The following is an 18,924-nucleotide window of genomic DNA, read 5'->3' as shown; positions in this document are numbered from 1 at the left end:
TTCTAGAGCTAGGATTCAGCAACGAATGAGAATAACAATATCTCTGCCCTCATAAAAATTATACTCTACTTGAGAGGACTGAAAAAAACAAGTAGGAATAAGGAAGAATTCATATAGAAATAAGATGTGAATATCAGATGGTAGAAGTGCAAGTAATAGAAGAAAAATTGTGAAGATCAGAGAATGTGGCAAGATAAGGGGGGCTAAGGGAGAGAGCAAACAGGAAAGGTCTCAGTGAGAAATCCAGAAGAGGGAGCGAGCTCTGGAGTCAGAGTGAGAAGCACCTCTGAGTAAGGATGCAGATGGAAAATCCTTAGGCAGGAGTGTGTCAGAAGTGCCTGGGGCAGCCAGCCTAGAGAAGGAAATTGCAACCCACTCCAGTATTCTTGCCTGGAGAATTCCATGGAAAGAGGAGCTTGTTGGGCTACAGTCCATAGGGTTGGACACAACCGAGCAGCTAACACTATGTAGGAGTGTGTCAGAAGTGCCTGGGGCAACCAGCCTGGGTCGGAGCTACTGAAGAAGTAGCAAGAGGTGGTGAGGTCAAAGAAAATGCAGAGAGCCAGGCGGTACTGATGCTTATGTGTATTTCCACATTTGGGTTTTACTCTGCAGTGAGACACAGAGGTGCAGAGGAATGATGTGATCTCACTTCTGTTTTTAAATGATGATCTCTTCCCATCCCCTTTTTACACTAGCATGGAGCCCCGCAAAATAGTTCTAAACTTTGTTCTTGCTGTCTGTTGCTCAAAATGATGCCTCTGATTTGATTACATTTTCCGAGGAGTGGAAAAGATAATTAAACATGACAAATTACAGTCCATTATTTTGACTGAATACTGCTGGAAATTAAAATAGAAATTCTATGCATCCATATGTATATATATATAACATATAGGGCTTCCCTGGTAGCTCAGCAGTGAATAATCTGTCTGCCATTGCAGGAGACAGAGGAGACCAGAGTCTGCTGCCTGAGTGGAGAAGATCCCTTTGAGAAGGAAATGGCGACCCACTGCAGTATTCTTGTTTGGGAAATCCCATGGTCAGAGGGGCCTGATGGACTGTAGTCCATGGGGTCACAAAGAATTGGACACAACTTAGAGATTAAAACAACAACAACAATATAACATGTATATTGTTATTTCTTTTTGTTAGCTGCTCAGTCGTGTTTGACTCTTTGTGACCCCATAGACTGTATGTAGCCCACCAGGCTCCTCTGTCCATGGAATTCTCCGGGCAAGAATACTGGAGTGGGTTGCCATTTCCTTCTCCAGGGGATCGTCCCAACCCAGGAATCAAACCTGAGTCCTCCTGCATTGCATGCAGATTCTTTACCATCTGAGACACAAGGGAAGCCCAACGTATATCTATCTATCTATCTATCTATCTATATATATATAAATTTTAATCTCAGTAGATATATAATATTGTTCACATAAGGCTATACACTACCACAGGGCTATCACATAGTGGTTATACACTACTCACTTTAGCTGACATCTTTTCCATCTTATTACATATACATTATAAATACATAAAATGTGTATATTATGTATTCTTTATCTGTCTCTGCACTTACATACACTCATGATGTGTGTGTGCATATAGATATATATACAGGCCTCCCAGGTGGCACTAGTGGTAAAGAACCTGCGTGCCCATGATAATCTTTTGCTTTGTCTTCTATAAATCTGAAAGCTACAAAAATAACGGTTATCTACATCAAGAAAATTATGTCAGCACTTCTTTATGGTGTTAAACCCAGAGTCTATACAAATCTCATCAGATTGATAAAAAATGGATGCCAAGTCAAATATTCAAATGTGTGGGAGTTCAAAATACTCAGAAAGTAGCATTTTTTTTTCTATTTTTTTTTCAGATAAAGAGTCATTTAATACACACTGACAAATAACGATGAACATCATAAGCAATTGTGATTTCTAATGAAATATTTGGGGAAAATGGATATGAAGGGAATGCTTCTTTTATTTGCTATTGTTTTATATATACTACACATATATAACCATAGTTTTAAGAAAGACCTCCACTATATTTAATATATGAAATTTCAATGACTATAGGACTCATATGATTTCAAAAATAAGAAATTATAAAAGTCTTAATGTTATAAAAATTTGGTAATAGGGATAACCATGTATGTGTTAGTGTTATGGAATATGTTGAGTCCATGAATCTTAGAATAGACATAAGATCATTAAGAACATCTTTATTCTATAAAAAGAAGATATTTTATGTATCTAAACTTTATAGAGAAAATTTGGACTTAAGATTCTGTGTGACTATAATTTTATTATAGAAATTTCTCTCTCAGTTGATTTATATTTTAAAAACACTTCTAAATCTATAAAACCTTGTATATAAACAATAACTGTTTCCAGGTAAAATGCAAAGTTAAGTGCTTGGTATATTTATTATATTACATTCAAGTGTGCCAATATACATGAAAGACAGGTGTAATTTTAAGGCTCTGTTAATCATGCTACTCTCCATTTTTCAGCCCCCTCTCCAGTCACCAATGTGAAAAAGGGGAAGATTGCTAAGAACAGCATCTCCTTGTCTTGGCAAGAGCCAGATCGTCCCAATGGAATCATCCTGGAGTATGAAATCAAATATTTTGAAAAGGTAGGACTAACGGAATAAAAAATATCCTTTCTTCCTTTTTCATTTTAATTTTAGCAACTGCAGCTATCCAATTTGTAGAGAAGCATTTTACAATTTTAGGTGTAAATCCGTGACAGTTGATTTGCAGTCATGATTATGAAGACCAGACGTGTATAGGGAGTGCTTTCTGTGTGTTCTGTTGCTGCCAAATAGTTCACGCTGCCGGAATACTGCAATGTAATCTAGCATCAGCTTCACTAGGCTTCACAGCATTGAAAGATAAAGTCACAGAACGTTTTCAAAGTGTCCCAAATGATGAAGCTGTTAACCTTCAGTAGTGACTGCAGTGTACTATAGGGAAAAACACATTCTCGTGGCCAGTAACTCTGCATAATACCTATTTTATTTGGAAGTATCAGCAAGTAGTGTGTATATATACCTTATAATTTTAGAAAACCTATGACAAAAGTCTAACACTGTCACATAAAATTTATTTTAAAGTTTGAGGGCATAAAATTGGAAGTGTATGCTTCACATTCCCTATAGTTTCTTGATTTCCTTCCTCTTCCCTGAGTTGTTCTTTTGCCATAATAGTTGTTGAAATCTAAAGGCAATAATCATTCCTCTTTCTCTTTTGTGAATCCACGACCAAGTAAACTATTGATAAAGGAATAAACAGGTAGAAACTAAAGATGCACTTAAGTTTCTAAAGCTGAGATAGTGTATTTGTCTTAGATATATTATGTTAGATTAGATTTTCTAACCTCCACTCCCATCTTACAGTGAGTTCCCTACATATGAACCTTTAAATTGCAATCATTCAAAGATGTGAATGTGCCCTTGTATGCCAGCTGTTATACTGTACTACTGTACTTTTCAAAGTATACTACTGTAAGATCAAAAATGTTTTATTTTTGTGTTTTTTTTTCATGTATTATTTGTATGAAAGGTATTATAAACTCATTATGGTATAATACCATGTAGTTGATTTGTGTTAGTTGGGTACCTAAGCTAAATTTGTGCGTTAGTCTCTCAGTCACGTCTGACTTTGCAACCCCACGGACTGTAGCCTGCCAGGCTCCTCTATCATTGGAATTCTCTAAGCAAGAATACTGGAGTGGGTTGCTATTTCCCTCTCCATGGGATCTTCCCTACTCAGGGATCAAACCCAGGTCTCCTGCATTGCAGCAGATTCTTTACCGTGTGAGCCACTGGGGAAGCCCTAGGCTAAATTTATTTGACTTAAAAACAAATAGGACTTACAAACGGGCTGTCAAAATGGAACTTATTTGTATGTAGGAGACGTACTGTATTGTGATTTTTGTACAGACTAGATCTGAATGACATGCACTATTTAGAACAGCTTGAGTTCTAATAGAACAAGGATAAAAATAGATGAGTATTCAAACCAGACTCTAAGAGGTGGGTTGGAGACCCTGGCCCATAAGTATATGTCCTATGGAAGTAGGAGTAGAAAAGATTGCTGACATAAAGCTGAGAAGCAGATCCCAAAAGGGAAGGGAAGCCACACTTATCCAACTGCTTCTCATAAATTCCCAGAGACATCGCTCCTCTCTTAGGGAAGAGTGAAGAGGGTGGAAGTTTAAAGACTCATTTTGCAATACCTAAGAAATTGTCCAAGCTAGGACGCTAGAATTAAGAAGGAGAATAAGCGTTTTCCTTGTACTAATGCAAAAGTATCACGAGAAATACTGATCTCCTATTAATGAAAGTTACTTAAAATTGGAATTCCACATATGTGATAGATAAACATTATAAGTAAATGTATTGAAACACATTGAAGTAATTCATAGCATTTTTTGCTTCTTTCATCACGGATTCATTTTTTTGGATTACCTTTTTTTCTGTGTAAAGATACAACAGAGAATGAAACATAGTTTATATGGGGTAAGTGGGGCTATCTACATCTTTTTTCTAGGTTTTGAATGTCTCTACAATGTTCATATATTGATTTTATAAATAGATAAATAACTCAATTATTATTTTTGAAATCATTGTCTAAGAATGACTTATTGATAGCATTAAATGCAACTAAGTGGATTATTAGGGACCATAAATGAAGATATTGATAAAATATTTCAGAAAAAAAATATTATCAAATAACATTATTCACCAAGAATGTTCTAGGAAAATACTTTGATACAAAGCTATGTTGTAATAAGGTGTGTAGTGTTTACTAAAAAAAAAAATAGAGTAAATCAAGTAAAATGTTGCTGCTGCTGCTGTTGCTAAGTCGCTTCAGTTGTGTCCGACTCTGTGCGACCCCATAGACGGCAGCCCACCAGGCTCCGCTGTCCCTGGGATTCTCCAGGCAAGAACACTGGAGTGGGTTGCCATTTCCTTCTCCAATGCATGAAAGTGAAAAGTGAAAGTGAAGTCGCTCAGTCAGGTCCAACTCTTAGTGACCCCATGGACTGCAGCCCACCAGGCTCCTCCATCCATGGGATTTTCCAGGCAAGAGTACTAGAGTGGGTTGCCATTGCCTTCTCCAGGTAAAATGTTACAACACTACTATACATATACTTCAGTGATTCCTGTTTCTCTGGGAGTCATGGTTCAAACTGAATTGCTGATGCTAGAAGTCTACAAACACATGCTGTATTCAAAAATAATTTGTTAAATTTAGTTTTACATTTCCTTTTTCAAATTTTTGTACTTTATTACTGCATACTAATTCAAAGCTAGGCAAATATATGAATTTATGAATTCTTTTGTAAACATTTTAAGTTTCCAGATTTTTATTGTAATTAAAGTTGATTTTTAAAATAAGTTTGGAGAAGAAAATGGCAACCCGCTCCAGTATTCTTACCTGGAGAATCCCATGGACAGAGGAGCCTGGTGGGCTACAGTCCACAGGGTCGCAAAGAGTTGGACACGACTGAGCGACTTCACTTTCACTTTAAAATAAGTTGAGATTCATACTGGCACTTTAGAATAGCTATACACCAAAAAAACCTATATAATTGAATAGTGGTTTCCCTGATAGCTCAGCTGGTAAAGAATCTGCCTGCAATGCAGGAGACCCTGGTTTGATTCCTGGATCAGGAAGATCCTCTGGAGAAGGGATAGGCTACCCACTCCAATATTCTTGGGCTTCCCTGGTAGCTCAGTTGGTAAAGAATCTGCCCACAATGCAGGAGACCTGGGTTTGATCCCTGGGTTGGGAAAATCCCCTAGGGGAGGGAATGGCTACACATTCCAGTATTCTGGCTTGGAGAATTCCATGGATTGTTATAGTCCATGGGGTTGCATATAGTCCATATACCTGAATATACATATCTTAGATGTAATAAATTTTTTCAGCAGGAACATTAAACATTTGACTATTATTTGTTTTCCTGCCTGGTTTTTCTTTACCTGGAACAACTATTCATAGCTGAACCTATGAGTTTAGTGGGGGTTTTTTTGTTTATTTTTTTTTGTCTTTAAGGAAATGATCCCTATTTTTTCCCATTATGGGCGACCTTTGATTGTTTTAACACTTGCTTCTCAGCATATGCATGAGTCTCATATACATGATATTCCTTCAGTTCAGTTCAGTTCAGTTCAGTCACTCAGGCATGTCCAACTCTTTGCGACCCCATGAATTTCAGCACGCCAGGCCTCCCTGTCCATCACCAACTCTTGGAGTTCATCCAAATTCATGTCCATCGAGTCGGTGATGCCATCCAGCCATCTCATCCTCTATCATCCCCTTCTCCTCCTGCCCCAAATCCATCCCAGCATCAGAGTCTTTTCCAATGAGTCAACTCTTCGTATGAGGTGGCCAAAGTATTGGAGTTTCAGCTTTAGCATCAGTCTTTCCAAAGAACACCCAGGACTGATCTCCTTTAGAATGGACTGGTTGGATCTCCTTGCAGTCCAAGGGACTCTCAAGAGTCTTCTCCAACACCACAATTCAAAAGCATCAATTCTTCAGCACTCAGCTTTCTTCACAGTTCAACTCTCGCATCCATACATGACCACTGGAAAAACCATAGCTTTGTGCTTTTGAATATGCTATCTAGGTTGGTCATAACTTTCCTTCCAAGGAGTAAGTGTCTTTTAATTTCATGGCTGCAATCACCATCTGCAGTGATTTTGGAGCCCAAAAAAATAAAGTCTGATGCTGTTTCCACTGTTTCGCCATCTATTTCCCATGAAGTGATGGGACCAGATGCCGTGAAGTTTTCTGAATGTTGAGCTTTAAGAGAAAGGATTATCTTTTTTTGTTTGTTTGTTTCATTTAAGCTGCTGCTTTTGTTAAAACAAAGAATTATTCAACAGGTGGTAGGGCAGAGCCTTGTCTGTTAATATTTATTCTAATTAATCATATCCATGTTGTGGAAATACTTTTGTTATAGTCCATTTTATGTAATATTCGTTTCAGTAAGATTTGGCTTTATGCTTAATATTTTATATTTAATGCTGTGTTAATATATTCTATTACCTGCACAACTCAAAGTAAGAAAAAATGATTTTGGGAAAAAAGATTTATATTCACATATTCAATAAATGAATAAAATTGCCTACCTACATGCTTTAAAAGCAGCAAAAACCCTTATGTATTATTTTGGGGAAGTTATCATTATCTTTTGGTCAGTTTTTACAGAGAAGATATTAATTCCCAGACTTTTTCCAAGTAAAATTTTTGAGCATACCAATAAAATACACAAATAGTTGTGTTTTTTTTTTTTTTTTTAACTTTCAAAAGGACAAAAAAAAAAAAAAAGGATAATGAGCTTTGATACCATGTATTAAGGTGGGGGTCCTGATAGGTTGCCAGGGCTTATTTTGAATCTTCAGAATGATACCACCATTTTATTGGATGGCTCTTGGCCAGACACAGGTGGCAGAGCCTTCCAGGGCTCACACACTTGCCAGCTGGCATTTCTGTCTGTGATTGCCCTGCTCTAATAGAGGTCATTGGGCCTTTCTGTTCCTGCATGGTGATGGGCCCATTGCCACCTCTTAATTAAAGACAAGGCAAAGGGAAGCTGCCCTTTGGCAGAGTGTTTGCCAGCTGGCTCTTTCTGCGAAGGCTGTCCCCTTGCTGCCTGTGAACAATGTTTGCTAAGCAGCTGGGGAACGTAGCTCATTTGCTCAGCTGGGACATAAAGACAGCAAAAGCCACTGCCCCAACCAAGGACTTGACAACACTTGGTCGCGGGTGTTGAACATGTGTACATAGTTTGTGACATGGTGGAAATTCTGAGTATGATTTAAAGGCGTGGAACAGAAGCAAATTTTAGAAGATACTTAAATGATTTTAAATGTATATTTATGGCTTTTGATCCCTTAGTATAAGCTTCACTAAGTCCCCTTGATAACCTACTCAGCTAACTCAGAGAGACATTGTACAGTTAGATCTGTGATGAGGAAACACTGAGACATGCATAATATTAATAGATAATCAGATGGAATGTTGTATAATTGTGTTCAAGTGATTGCAGATTATACTTTATTTCAAGAAATAGCATTCCAGTTTCCCTGTTTTTTTTTTTTCTTTTTTGATGAAATTATCAATTTCTATTTTTTTAATACCTAGAAGTTACAATCATATAAGATTTTTATTTTTTTTTCTTTTGAGTAGAAGAATTTGCCATCATGTTATAGGAGCAAGTCAAAGCTGTAATGCCCAGAAGATTGTGCTAGGTGTTGTGTATATTATCTGTATCTCTGTGTCCTCACAAAGCTCTTAATAAATAATTTCATCCTATTCTAAAGAAGAAAAAAACTTAGGTTGTGTTGCATATTCACATTTACACACATACTGTAGTTAATAATGGCTAGAATTCTAAACCTGATATTCCTATGCTTTTTTCATTAAAAAGAACGTCTTATTTTACATATAAATGTTTATACTTAATGTAAAAATCCTAATTATATCAAATATTAGAGAATCTTTAGTTTTGTCTAGATTTTTTTTCACCAACTCAAATTCCCTTCAAACAAATTACAAATAATAGTGAATATATATTTTATCATTTCTTACTGAAAATTTCTGATTCAATCACAGCCAAGTTGTAAGGTATATTACTGAGAAAGTCTTGCCCACTCAGTTGCAAACTTGAGTATACCCAGAACATCAGTAACTACAATAGTTTATAGAAGCTATTTACCCCTTTTTAAAAGAACATATCAAGAAATTGTCTACATTTTTACTTCTCTACCTCTAGTGCATAGAATAGGTACTAGAGTAGACAAGAGGAGATTTTAAATATTTGTGAGAGAAAATGGCTAACATTACTAGGTAAAGTTTATAAAATTTAATTATCTACTTTAAATTCTTAGCAAAATTGTAAAAAAAAATTTCCTAGACACTTTAAAGACTAGGCATTTAAATTAATATGTTCATTAAAAAATAAAGATAAATTGTTTATGTAGAGTAAATCAGAAAAACTCATTTGGATTAGAATTTAAACCATATTTACCTGTAAAGAAATGTGGATATACTTAACGCTAAGAAAATTTTATATGTTTGAATGTATTAAATGAAGAATGGTGAACTACTTTAAGATAAACATATTTATACATTGTATATTTTATTTTTGGTAGCATAGAACTTGGTTAGAAGTTGACTTTGATGTGTCAAATTAGGAAAAAAATTATTATTACATTAAAACTTGTCTTACATGTTTTCACATGCATTATCTGTTTCATCCTTACATCTCTGTTGAAGATATCCAAGTACCAATTTCTACCCCAATTTTACAGATAAGGAAATTGAGGATAAAAATAAAAATGGGTTTGCTGTACTTTAACACCTGATTTCAGTGTCCACATTAAAGATACAGCATAGCATGCTGTAAACTTCAAGAGACAATGAGTGTGGTTTGCATTTGTTTTGTGTGTTCGTATGGCAACCCACTCCAGTACTCTTGCCTGGAAAATCCCATGGATGGAGGAGCATGGTAGGCTTCAGTCCATGGGGTCTCGAAGAGTTGAACATGACTGAGTGACTTCACTTTCACTTTTCATTTTCATGCATTGGAGGAGGAAATGGCAACCCACTCCAGTGTTCTTGCCTGGAGAATCCCAGGGACGGTGGAGCCTGAGGGGCTGCCGTCTATGGGGTCGCAGAGTTGGACACGACTGAAGCGACTTAGCAGCAGCAGCAGCAGCAGCATTATCAACATCAAATAATAACCATATTCATGTCATCATCCAAATTATAAGTTTGGAGTAGGGAATTCCCAAACTCTCTATTGAGTTTGGCATATTCTTCTCAAGAGTACTTTAGAAGTAAATATTTATGTATATTCATGTTTTCGATTGTTTTCTCATTTGGAAAAAATAAATCCTTTACATGTTGGTCCCCTTAGGTCATTTTTAAAAAATACGTTTTTCTGCTTCTAAAGACAAAATTCACTGAAATATTTAGAAAACAATGATCTATAGTCATTAACCAGTTATTGTAAGTAAAGATAAATTCTTAAAAAGGAATAAAAATGTTCTAACTATAACCTATCTTTAATTCATCCTATAATATCAATCATAAATGTAATACATTCCCTTAAGGAAAAAACAAGTTTAGCCAAGAATCACACATAAAAATATAAAGGAAGAGGAAGTTCAAAACAGGAATTGTGTTTTAAATCTTTATAGATCTAAAATTTTTTCTTCAGCATAGTAAACTTCAGAGATAAGGTGTTGGAGAAGACTCTTGAGAGTCCCTTGGAGTACAAGGAGATCCAACCAGTCCATTCTAAAGGAGATCAGTCCTAGGTGTTTTTTGGAAGGAATGATACTAAAGCTGAATGAAACACCAGTATTTTGGCCACCTCATGTGAAGAGTTGACTCTTTGGAAAAGACTCTGATGCTGAGAGGGATTGGGGGCAGGAGGAGAAGGGGACGATAGAGGATGAGATGGCTGGATGGCATCACTGACTCGACGGACGTGAGTTTAAGTGAACTCCAGGAGTTGGTGAGCGAGGCCTGGTGTGCTGTGATTCATGGGGTCGCAAAGAGTTGGACACGACTGAGCGACTGAACTGACTGAACTGATAGATGGTTTGTCTAGAATTTTGTTACTAGTCAAATTAGGAATACTTTCTCTTTGTTTCACTTTCTAGAACTATCTTTCCAGTGATTTTTTTCCTTTCCTCTTCCATCTCTGTTCATTAGTAACCTGGCCCAAATGCATAAAAGTGAAAAACTAGAAAGTTTTTTAAAAGGAAAAAAAAAAACTTCGCTTATTTGCATTTTTTCTTTAAAATTCAATTTCAGCATAGTGAACTGAAATTAAAGTTCTCCAGTGAAGTACTCATTCCTTCTCCCAACACCTAAATATAATTAGAAATCAAATTCACTAAAGATAAAAGATATATGTCTTATCTGGCAGTACATTGGACATTGTCACCTTTCTCTGTAAACAAGCACCATGTTAGATGCACTCTAATAAGTCATTTATGAGAAAAATAAGCACACAATTAGCAATACTAAAATAGAGTCTGCAAAATAGTGTATCTTTTAGAAATTGTATTTTTAAATTTTACATATCTATTTCTGCTCAGGGCAAGTGGTGGATGGGTGGAAAACACATGTACCATCTTTGAGTTCTAGAAAATAGCATTCTGTATAACTAGCACTCCTAGGATATGTGGGATTTTTTTTTCTCTAAAATCATATTTGCATTAATATCAAATCTGTTAGTTTCTGAATCTTTTTCTCATTTCTGATTCTAAGTTTTGCCATTATTAGTAATTCATATGTTGTCTTCTTTTTATTTTATCTATATATGTGATCCAAGGACCAAGAGACCAGCTATACAATTATCAAATCTAAAGAGACATCTATAACTGCAGAGGGCTTGAAACCAGCTTCAGTGTATGTCTTCCAAATTCGAGCACGCACGGCAGCAGGCTATGGTGTCTTCAGTCGAAGATTTGAGTTTGAAACCATCCCAGTGTGTAAGTCATTTTAATTACTGTCAACTCATGTCTCTCTAATGGTTACCAGAAAAGAGTCAGTGGATCAATACTCTCCCTGGGCATTCTGTCAGTCTCCCGCTTCTCCTCTGTCTCCCAGGCATGACCCCTTCAGGTAGGAAGCATCTGTCATGCTATTATGGTAGGTGAGCGGGTTAACACACGTTGGTCCCCACTCCTCATTGCATTTGGTCTACAGGGAGATGAAACATCAGGAGATGCTTAAGAACTGTTTAAACCTTGCTTTTAAAGACTCTTTCCATTGCTGCCATACTTTATTGAATTATTGCCATTTACTTTTTACTTGTTTTATTGAACTACCCTACTAAGCTTAGTCTTTCTATGAAAATTCCACAGAGAACTTTCATTAGTATTGAGTTTGGCAAGAAAATGGTGCTTTCAGGAACCAACTTGATTGTTTAAAAAAATCAAAATCAAAATCTCTGGCAGCAACTCTGAGTGCAGGTCTGGAAATATTTCTGTAAAAACCTTTCTTGTGCCTTTTTTTCCCCATAAAATAGTAAAAATAGCAGAAAGCTTTTTCTTTAAAGTCAAGTAAATATTTAGATTTACTTGTACTAAAGCACACATTAAAAGCAGACTTAGCAGAAGGCAATAATTTGTTATATTTATAGATGAAAGAAAAGACACTACTAAAGTCTTGTTAGGAAGAAAATAACAAGTAGTGTGAAATGTCAAATATGTGTAAATGTATATGTTTGAACATATATAATACATATATACATATATATATTTTTAAAGTCAAGTTATGTAAGAATTAGTGATTGTAAAAAGAAGAATATAAGACACATATTTCCTTCCTCTGAATACCAACGTAATGAGAACATAGTTATCAGATTTACTTTGAAATGATTTTTTTTTCATTTCATCTGTAATTTAATTCCCTATTGCCATGTAATATATTTACAGGTTCTTGATATTGAGACTCAGACACCTTGGAGAGGAGGGAGTAACCATAATTCTTTCTGCCACACCCAGAGAGAAGCTTTTTCTCCAACCACAAGAAAATAAGGAGTAGGAAAAAAAAAGATTCTATAAGAAACAGAGAGTAGACTCTTTTCGAATGTTAAGGGTATTGAAGGTGCCATGTAAAGTAGCACAATACACAGAGTGTAAGTTGCAGCCTAGTACAATTCAGCAGTGGAAAAGCCAGAAGGAAGGAAGCAACACAACACATGAAGCTACAGAGAGAAATGATATGGTCACAAAACGTGAAAATAAAGACCTGATGGCAGAAAGGGAAATGATGATTAGAAGAATTATTAAATTTCAATTTTTGTAAACCTATATAATACAAATCTTAAGAAAATGAAGATATACTTCTGCTTAAAGCATGTTTAACTGAATTATCTAGAAAATAACTTTTATTACTTTAACAGTAACTTTCTAAATATTGCTTCACTTGATTTTATATAATTAGGGTGCACTGTGGAAAAAAGATAAATTATTTTATTTCCTTTCAAGGACAGTCCCTTGTCTGAAGTTTAACTGACCTATTGAAATTTAAACATTTGATACTGTTTAGAAAAGTTTTTAAATATGTTTGATATGAATAAAGGTAATTAGGAAATTTCCATAATATTGGCAATGAATTAATTATTTACTATTGTACCTTGAACACTGATCTGGATTTATGACGAAATGTGTGTTACATACTCTCAGTTCAGTTCAGTTCAGTTCAGCCACTCAGTCGTGTCTGACTCTTTCAGTTCAGTTCAGTTGCTCAGTCGCGTCCGATTCTAAGCGACCCCATGAATCGCAACATGCCAGGCCTCCCTGTCCATCACCAACTCCCGGAGTTCAATCAGACTCACGTCCATCGAGTCAGTGATGCCATCCAGCCATCTTATCCTCTGTCGTCCCCTTCTCCTCCTGCCCCCAATCCCTCCCAGCATCAGAGTCTTTTCCAATGAGTCAACTCTTCGCATGAGATGGCCAAAATACTGGAGTTTCAGCTTTAGCATCATTCCTTCCAAAGAAATCACAGGGCTGATCTCCTTCAGAACGGACTGGTTGGATCTCCTTGCAGTCCAAGGGACTCTCAAGAGTCTTCTCCAACACCACAGTTCAAAAGCATCAATTTTTCGGCACTTAGCCTTCATTCGACCCCATGAATCACAGCACGCCAGGCCTCCCTGTCCATCACCAACTCCTGGAGTTTACCCAAACTCATGTCCATCGAGTCGGTGACTCTGGCCACCCTCAAAGGCCTTGTTTCTATTTATGCTTATGTGGTTTACCAACTTTGGGAACAAAGCCGTAGGGTACATTGTGTTTCACACTATGCTCTAGTGCTCAGACAACTCTACAAATGAAAAGTGTCACTTTAAAACATTACAGAATTATACTTAGTTTTAAGAGATTGGCATGTTCAGCAATTAGTTTTTCTTTAGACTATTTGATAAACTCCTCCCTCCTTTTTTTTGTATAGTAGTTTCCAGGATGCCAATACCCATCAATCTGATCACTGAGACAAACAATATGAGGTCATTTTCCATATAGTTTTACAGAGTCTCACCTGAAATTGTCTTCTTTTAAATTTTTCCTACGTAATTTCTAGAGGGAAAGAAATGTCACATGAATGTTTTTATTACAAAATCAGATTTTAGTGTTTTTATTACTAGATAATGAAACTCTTTTAGGGATGTATTCTGTACTCCCTCTTAACTTTAGTGTGGAATTTTATTTTTACTTGAGTATGTATACATGTATATGCAAGCATTTTAAGAATGAATTTTTCTTTGTATCAAGTATCTGTTACATACCAATCCCCTTTGGCCTTCATGTAGAAAGCTGTATACAATACAGCAAGAATGTGTTGAACCTCTATTATATGTTGGCTTTGCTAGACCCTAGAGAAATTGACATGAGTAATACATGAAACTTCTCCCCAGGGGATAAAAGCACAGTCTAATTCTGAAAATTAGAATGTTTATATCAAGAACCATTTTAGAATAGTGTGAGTGTGTTCAATCACTCATTCATGTCCGACTCTTTGCAACACCATGGACTGTAGCCCACCAGACTCCTCTGTCCGATTCCAATTGCTTGGAATTTTCCAGGCAAGAATACTGGAGCAGGCTGCCATTTACTACTCCGGGGGATCTTCCCAACCCAGGGATCAAACCTGCATCTCTTTGCTCATTGGCAAGCCATTCTTTATGACTAGTGCCACCTGGGAAGCTTGTCAGATAATAGTTTTGTTCATTATTTTTAAATTTGTTATTAACTCCCTACACATCAAAAGATACAGTTAAAATAAAACTTCATTTCGACTTCTATAGCATTTGTGTTATATGCCATTCATTTGACAAGTATTTGTGTAATATTTTGTGAAAACGCTTCAGTTGTTTTAATGAGGAATTATTTACTTGATATTATAATTTAATTCTTCACATACTACTGTATTATTTCTAAAACAGTCTTCAAATACAACATCGCGGGATTTATGGTATCTTCCCTGGTGTTGCAAACAGTTAAGAATCTGCCTGCAGTGTAGGAGACCTGGATTCAATTTCTGAATCAGGAAGATCCCCTGGAGAAGGGAATGGCAACCCATTCCAGTATTCTTGCTTGGAGAATTTCATGGAGAGAAGCCTGGTGGGCTATAGTCCAGGGGGAGCAAAGTGTCAGACACAATTGAGTGACTTCCACACATCAGTTCAGTTCAGTTCAGTCGCTCAGTCGTGTCCAACTCCTTGCGACCCCAGGAATTGCAGCACACCAGGCCTCCCTGTCCATTACCAACTCCCAGAGTTCAGTCAAACTCACGGCCATCGAGTCAGTGATGCATTCAGCCATCTCATCCTCTGTCATCCCCTTCTGCTCCTGGCCCCAATCCCTCCCTGCATCAGAGTCTTTTCCAATGAGTCAACTCTTTGCATGAGGTAGCCAAAGTATTGGAGTTTCAGCTTCAGCATCAGTCCTTCCAGTGAACAACCAGGACTGATCTCCTTTAGGGTGGACTGGTTGGATCTCCTTGCTGTCCAAGGGACTCTCAAGAGTCTTCTCCAACACCACAGTACAAAAGCATCAATTCTTCAGCGCTCAGCTTTCTTCACAGTCCAACTCTCACATCCATATGTGACCACTGGAAAAACCATAGCCTTGACTAGACAGACCTTTGTTGGCAAAGTAATATCTCTGCTTTTCAGTATGCTATCTAGGTTGGTCATAACTTTCCTTCCAAGGAGTAAGCGTCTTTTAATTTCATGGCTGTAGTCACCATCTGCAGTGATTTTGGAGCCCAGAAAAATAAAGTCTGACACTGTTTCCACTGTTTTCCCATCTATTTGCCATGAAGTGATGTGACCAGATGACATGATCTTATTTTTCTGAATGCTGAGCTTTAAGCCAACTTTTTCACTCTCCACTTTCACCTTCATCAAGAGGCTTTTTAGTTCCTCTTCACTTTCTGCCATAAGGGTGGTGTCATCTGCATATATGAGGTTATTGATATTTCTCCCAGCAATCTTGATTCCAGCTTGTGCTTCCTCCACCCCAGCGTTTCTCATGATGTACTCTGCATATAAGTTAAATAAGCAGGGTGACAATATACAGCCTTGACGTACTCCTTTTCCTATTTGGAACCAGTCTGTTGTTCCATGTCCAGTTCTAACTGTTGCTTCCTGACCTGCATACAGGTTTCTCAAGAGGCAGGTCAGGTGGTCTGGGATTCCCATCTCTTTCAGAATTTTCCACAGTTTATTGTCATCCACACAGTCAAAGGCTTTGGCATAGTCAATAAAGCAGAAATATATGTTTTTCTGGAACTCTCTTTCTTTTTCCATGATCCAGCGGATGTTGGCAATTTGATCTCTGGTTCCTCTGGCTTTTCTACAACCAGCTAGAACATCTGGAAGTTCGTGGTTCGCATATTGCTGAAGCCTGGCTTGGAGAATTTTGAGCATTACTTTACTAGCATGTGAGATAAGTGCAATTGTGCAGTAGTTTGATCATTCTTTGGCATTGCCTTTCTTTGGGATGGGAATGAAAACTGACCTTTTCCAGTCCTGTGGCCACTGCTGAGTTTTCCAAATTTGCCGGCATATTGCAAAGGAGAAAAGGAAAGATATAAGCATCTGAATGCAGAGTTTGAAAGAATAACAAGGAGAGATAAGAAAGCCTTCCTCAGCAATCAATGCAAAGAAATAGAGGAAAACAACAGAATGGGAAAGACTAGATATCTCTTCAAGAAAATTAGAGATGCCAAGGAAACATTTCACGCAAAGATGCGTTCGATAAAGGACAGAAATGGTATGGACCTAACAGAAGCAGAAGATATTAAGAAGAGATGGCAAGAATACACAGAAGAACTGTACAAAAAAGATCTTCACAACCCATATAATCATGATGGTGTGATCACTGACCTAGAGCCAGACATCCTGGAATGTGAAGCCAAGTGGGCCTTAGAAAGCATTACTATGAACAAAACTAGTGGAGGTGATGGAATTCCGGTTGAGCTATTTCAAATCCTGACTTCCATACATATGTATAGTAAATGTTGGACCTGTTTTCAGACTCAGTTTAAATTAATAATATCAGTAATTTTAAGTATAAGAATTTGTTGTCCCCAAGAGAAATTATCTGTTTAGGCTTGTAGGTAGTGGAGAAGCAGCCTGTAAGTAAATGAAATTTTCCCTCTGAAGCAAGATATTTTTTTTTTAACTTTATAATAATGTATTGGTTTTGCCATATATCAACATGAATCTGCCACAGGTATATGGGGCTGGTGCACTGGGACGACCCTGAAGGAAGATCTTTAGAGGTCAGTGTCTTGGAAGAGACAGGAAGAATTATAACAGTGGAGTTACGTAAAGCAACAGAAGGATATGGAGTTATATTTAATCATGGAATTCAGACTTGATCAGGCTCTTTTATGTATAAAGTTTAACATTTCTAAAATGTGGGAGGTGGGAACGGATTAGTCTACAGAAAATAAAGAGGTAGACTCATTATGAGCATGACTTTGTAAGGAAGTTAAAGAGAGCTCTTTAACACTTTGCAAAGTTATAATATAACTAGGATATTGGAATTGATGAAGTCTTACATTTCCTTGTACTCCTTTGTATGTGAGTGTGCAGACATGTGTGTATTAAGTTATGTATAATCTGGTCACTTGTGAGGGTTTGTGTAGCTAGCATCACAGTCAAGATATCGAATAGTATCAACCTCACAAGGATCTCTCTTGTTGCCCTTTTATAACCACAACCACGGCCTTCAGGAACAACTCTTGCCCAATAACTAATCTCTGGCAACCACTAATTTCTTTAAAAAGAATGTATTTATTTGCTTGGCGGCACCAGGTCTTAGGTGTGCCGTAAGATCTTCATTGCATCATGAGAAATCTTTCATTGTAGTGCATGGCTGCTTTAGTTGTAGCACCACAAGCTTCACTGCCCTGCAGCATGTGGGATCTTAGTTCCCCAGCCAGAGATCAAACCAACTTCCCCTGCATTGCCAGGCAGATTCTTAACCACTGGACCATCAGAGAAGTCCCAGAGACATAAATTTCTAAATATACATTTCTAAAATTTTGACATTTTAAAAATGTTTGAAAATGGAATCATATAGTACATTCCCTTTGAGTTTGGACTTTTTTCTCATTCAGTCTAATACCCTGTAGATTCACCCAGGTTGTGCATATGAAGTCTGTTCCTTTTCATTGTTGAGCAGTACCATGATATTCATTGGGAGGACTGATGGTGAATCTGAAACTCCAATAATTTGGTCATCTGATGGGAAGAACTGACTCCTTGGAAAAGACTCTGATCCTAGGAAAGATTGAAGGCAGGAAGAGAAGGGGATTACAGAAGATGAGATGATTGGATGATATCACCGACTCGATGGACATGAATTTGAGCAAGCTCCAGGGGTTGATGATGGGCAGGGAAGCCTGGTATGCTGTACTCCATGGGCTCGAAAAGAGTCAGACACAGCTGAGTCACACACTCGTATTTATCATGGCATCAGTTCAGCTGAACTGAACTGATGCCATGATAAATATGTACCATAGTTTCTTTAAACATTCACCTATTGAAAGATATCTGGGCTGATACCAGTTTTTGCTATTAACATTAACAGTTTTGCTATTAACATAAAAATGCTATGAACATTCATGTATATATTTTTGTCTCAACCTAAACGTTAATTCCCCTGGGATAACTATCTAAGAGTACAGTTACTGGAGTTGTATGGTAATTGCACGTTTATTTTCGTAAGAAACTGCCAAACTTTTTTCCTTAGTGGCTGTACCATTTTACATGCCCACCACCAATGTATGAGTGATCAATTTCTCCACATTATTATCAACATTTTATAATGTCACTGTTTTATTTTGTCATTTTGGAC

The 18,924-nt window shown here is 37.0% G+C and overlaps 1 protein-coding gene across 9 annotated transcripts in view; it reads left to right on the top strand.

The window, feature by feature from the left end:
* The window catches only part of EPHA5 (EPH receptor A5), a 408,061-nt gene that overhangs the window by 280,389 nt on the left and 108,748 nt on the right, over window positions 1-18,924 (top strand). For 8 of the 9 annotated variants that reach the window (XM_070372469.1, XM_070372467.1, XM_005887234.3 and 5 more), the window contains 2 exons: window positions 2,519-2,643; window positions 11,376-11,535. In XM_070372469.1, coding sequence (XP_070228570.1) covers window positions 2,519-2,643; window positions 11,376-11,535 — 285 coding nt within the window. Of the gene's footprint in view, window positions 1-2,518; window positions 2,644-11,375; window positions 11,536-18,924 lie in introns of those variants that run through there. The other variant, XR_011464517.1, reaches the window with a different exon arrangement.

This window comes from Bos mutus, chromosome 6, assembly GCF_027580195.1.
Source record: "Bos mutus isolate GX-2022 chromosome 6, NWIPB_WYAK_1.1, whole genome shotgun sequence".
Taxonomy (NCBI): domain Eukaryota; kingdom Metazoa; phylum Chordata; class Mammalia; order Artiodactyla; family Bovidae; genus Bos; species Bos mutus.
This window is presented reverse-complemented; position numbering and strand designations above follow the sequence as displayed.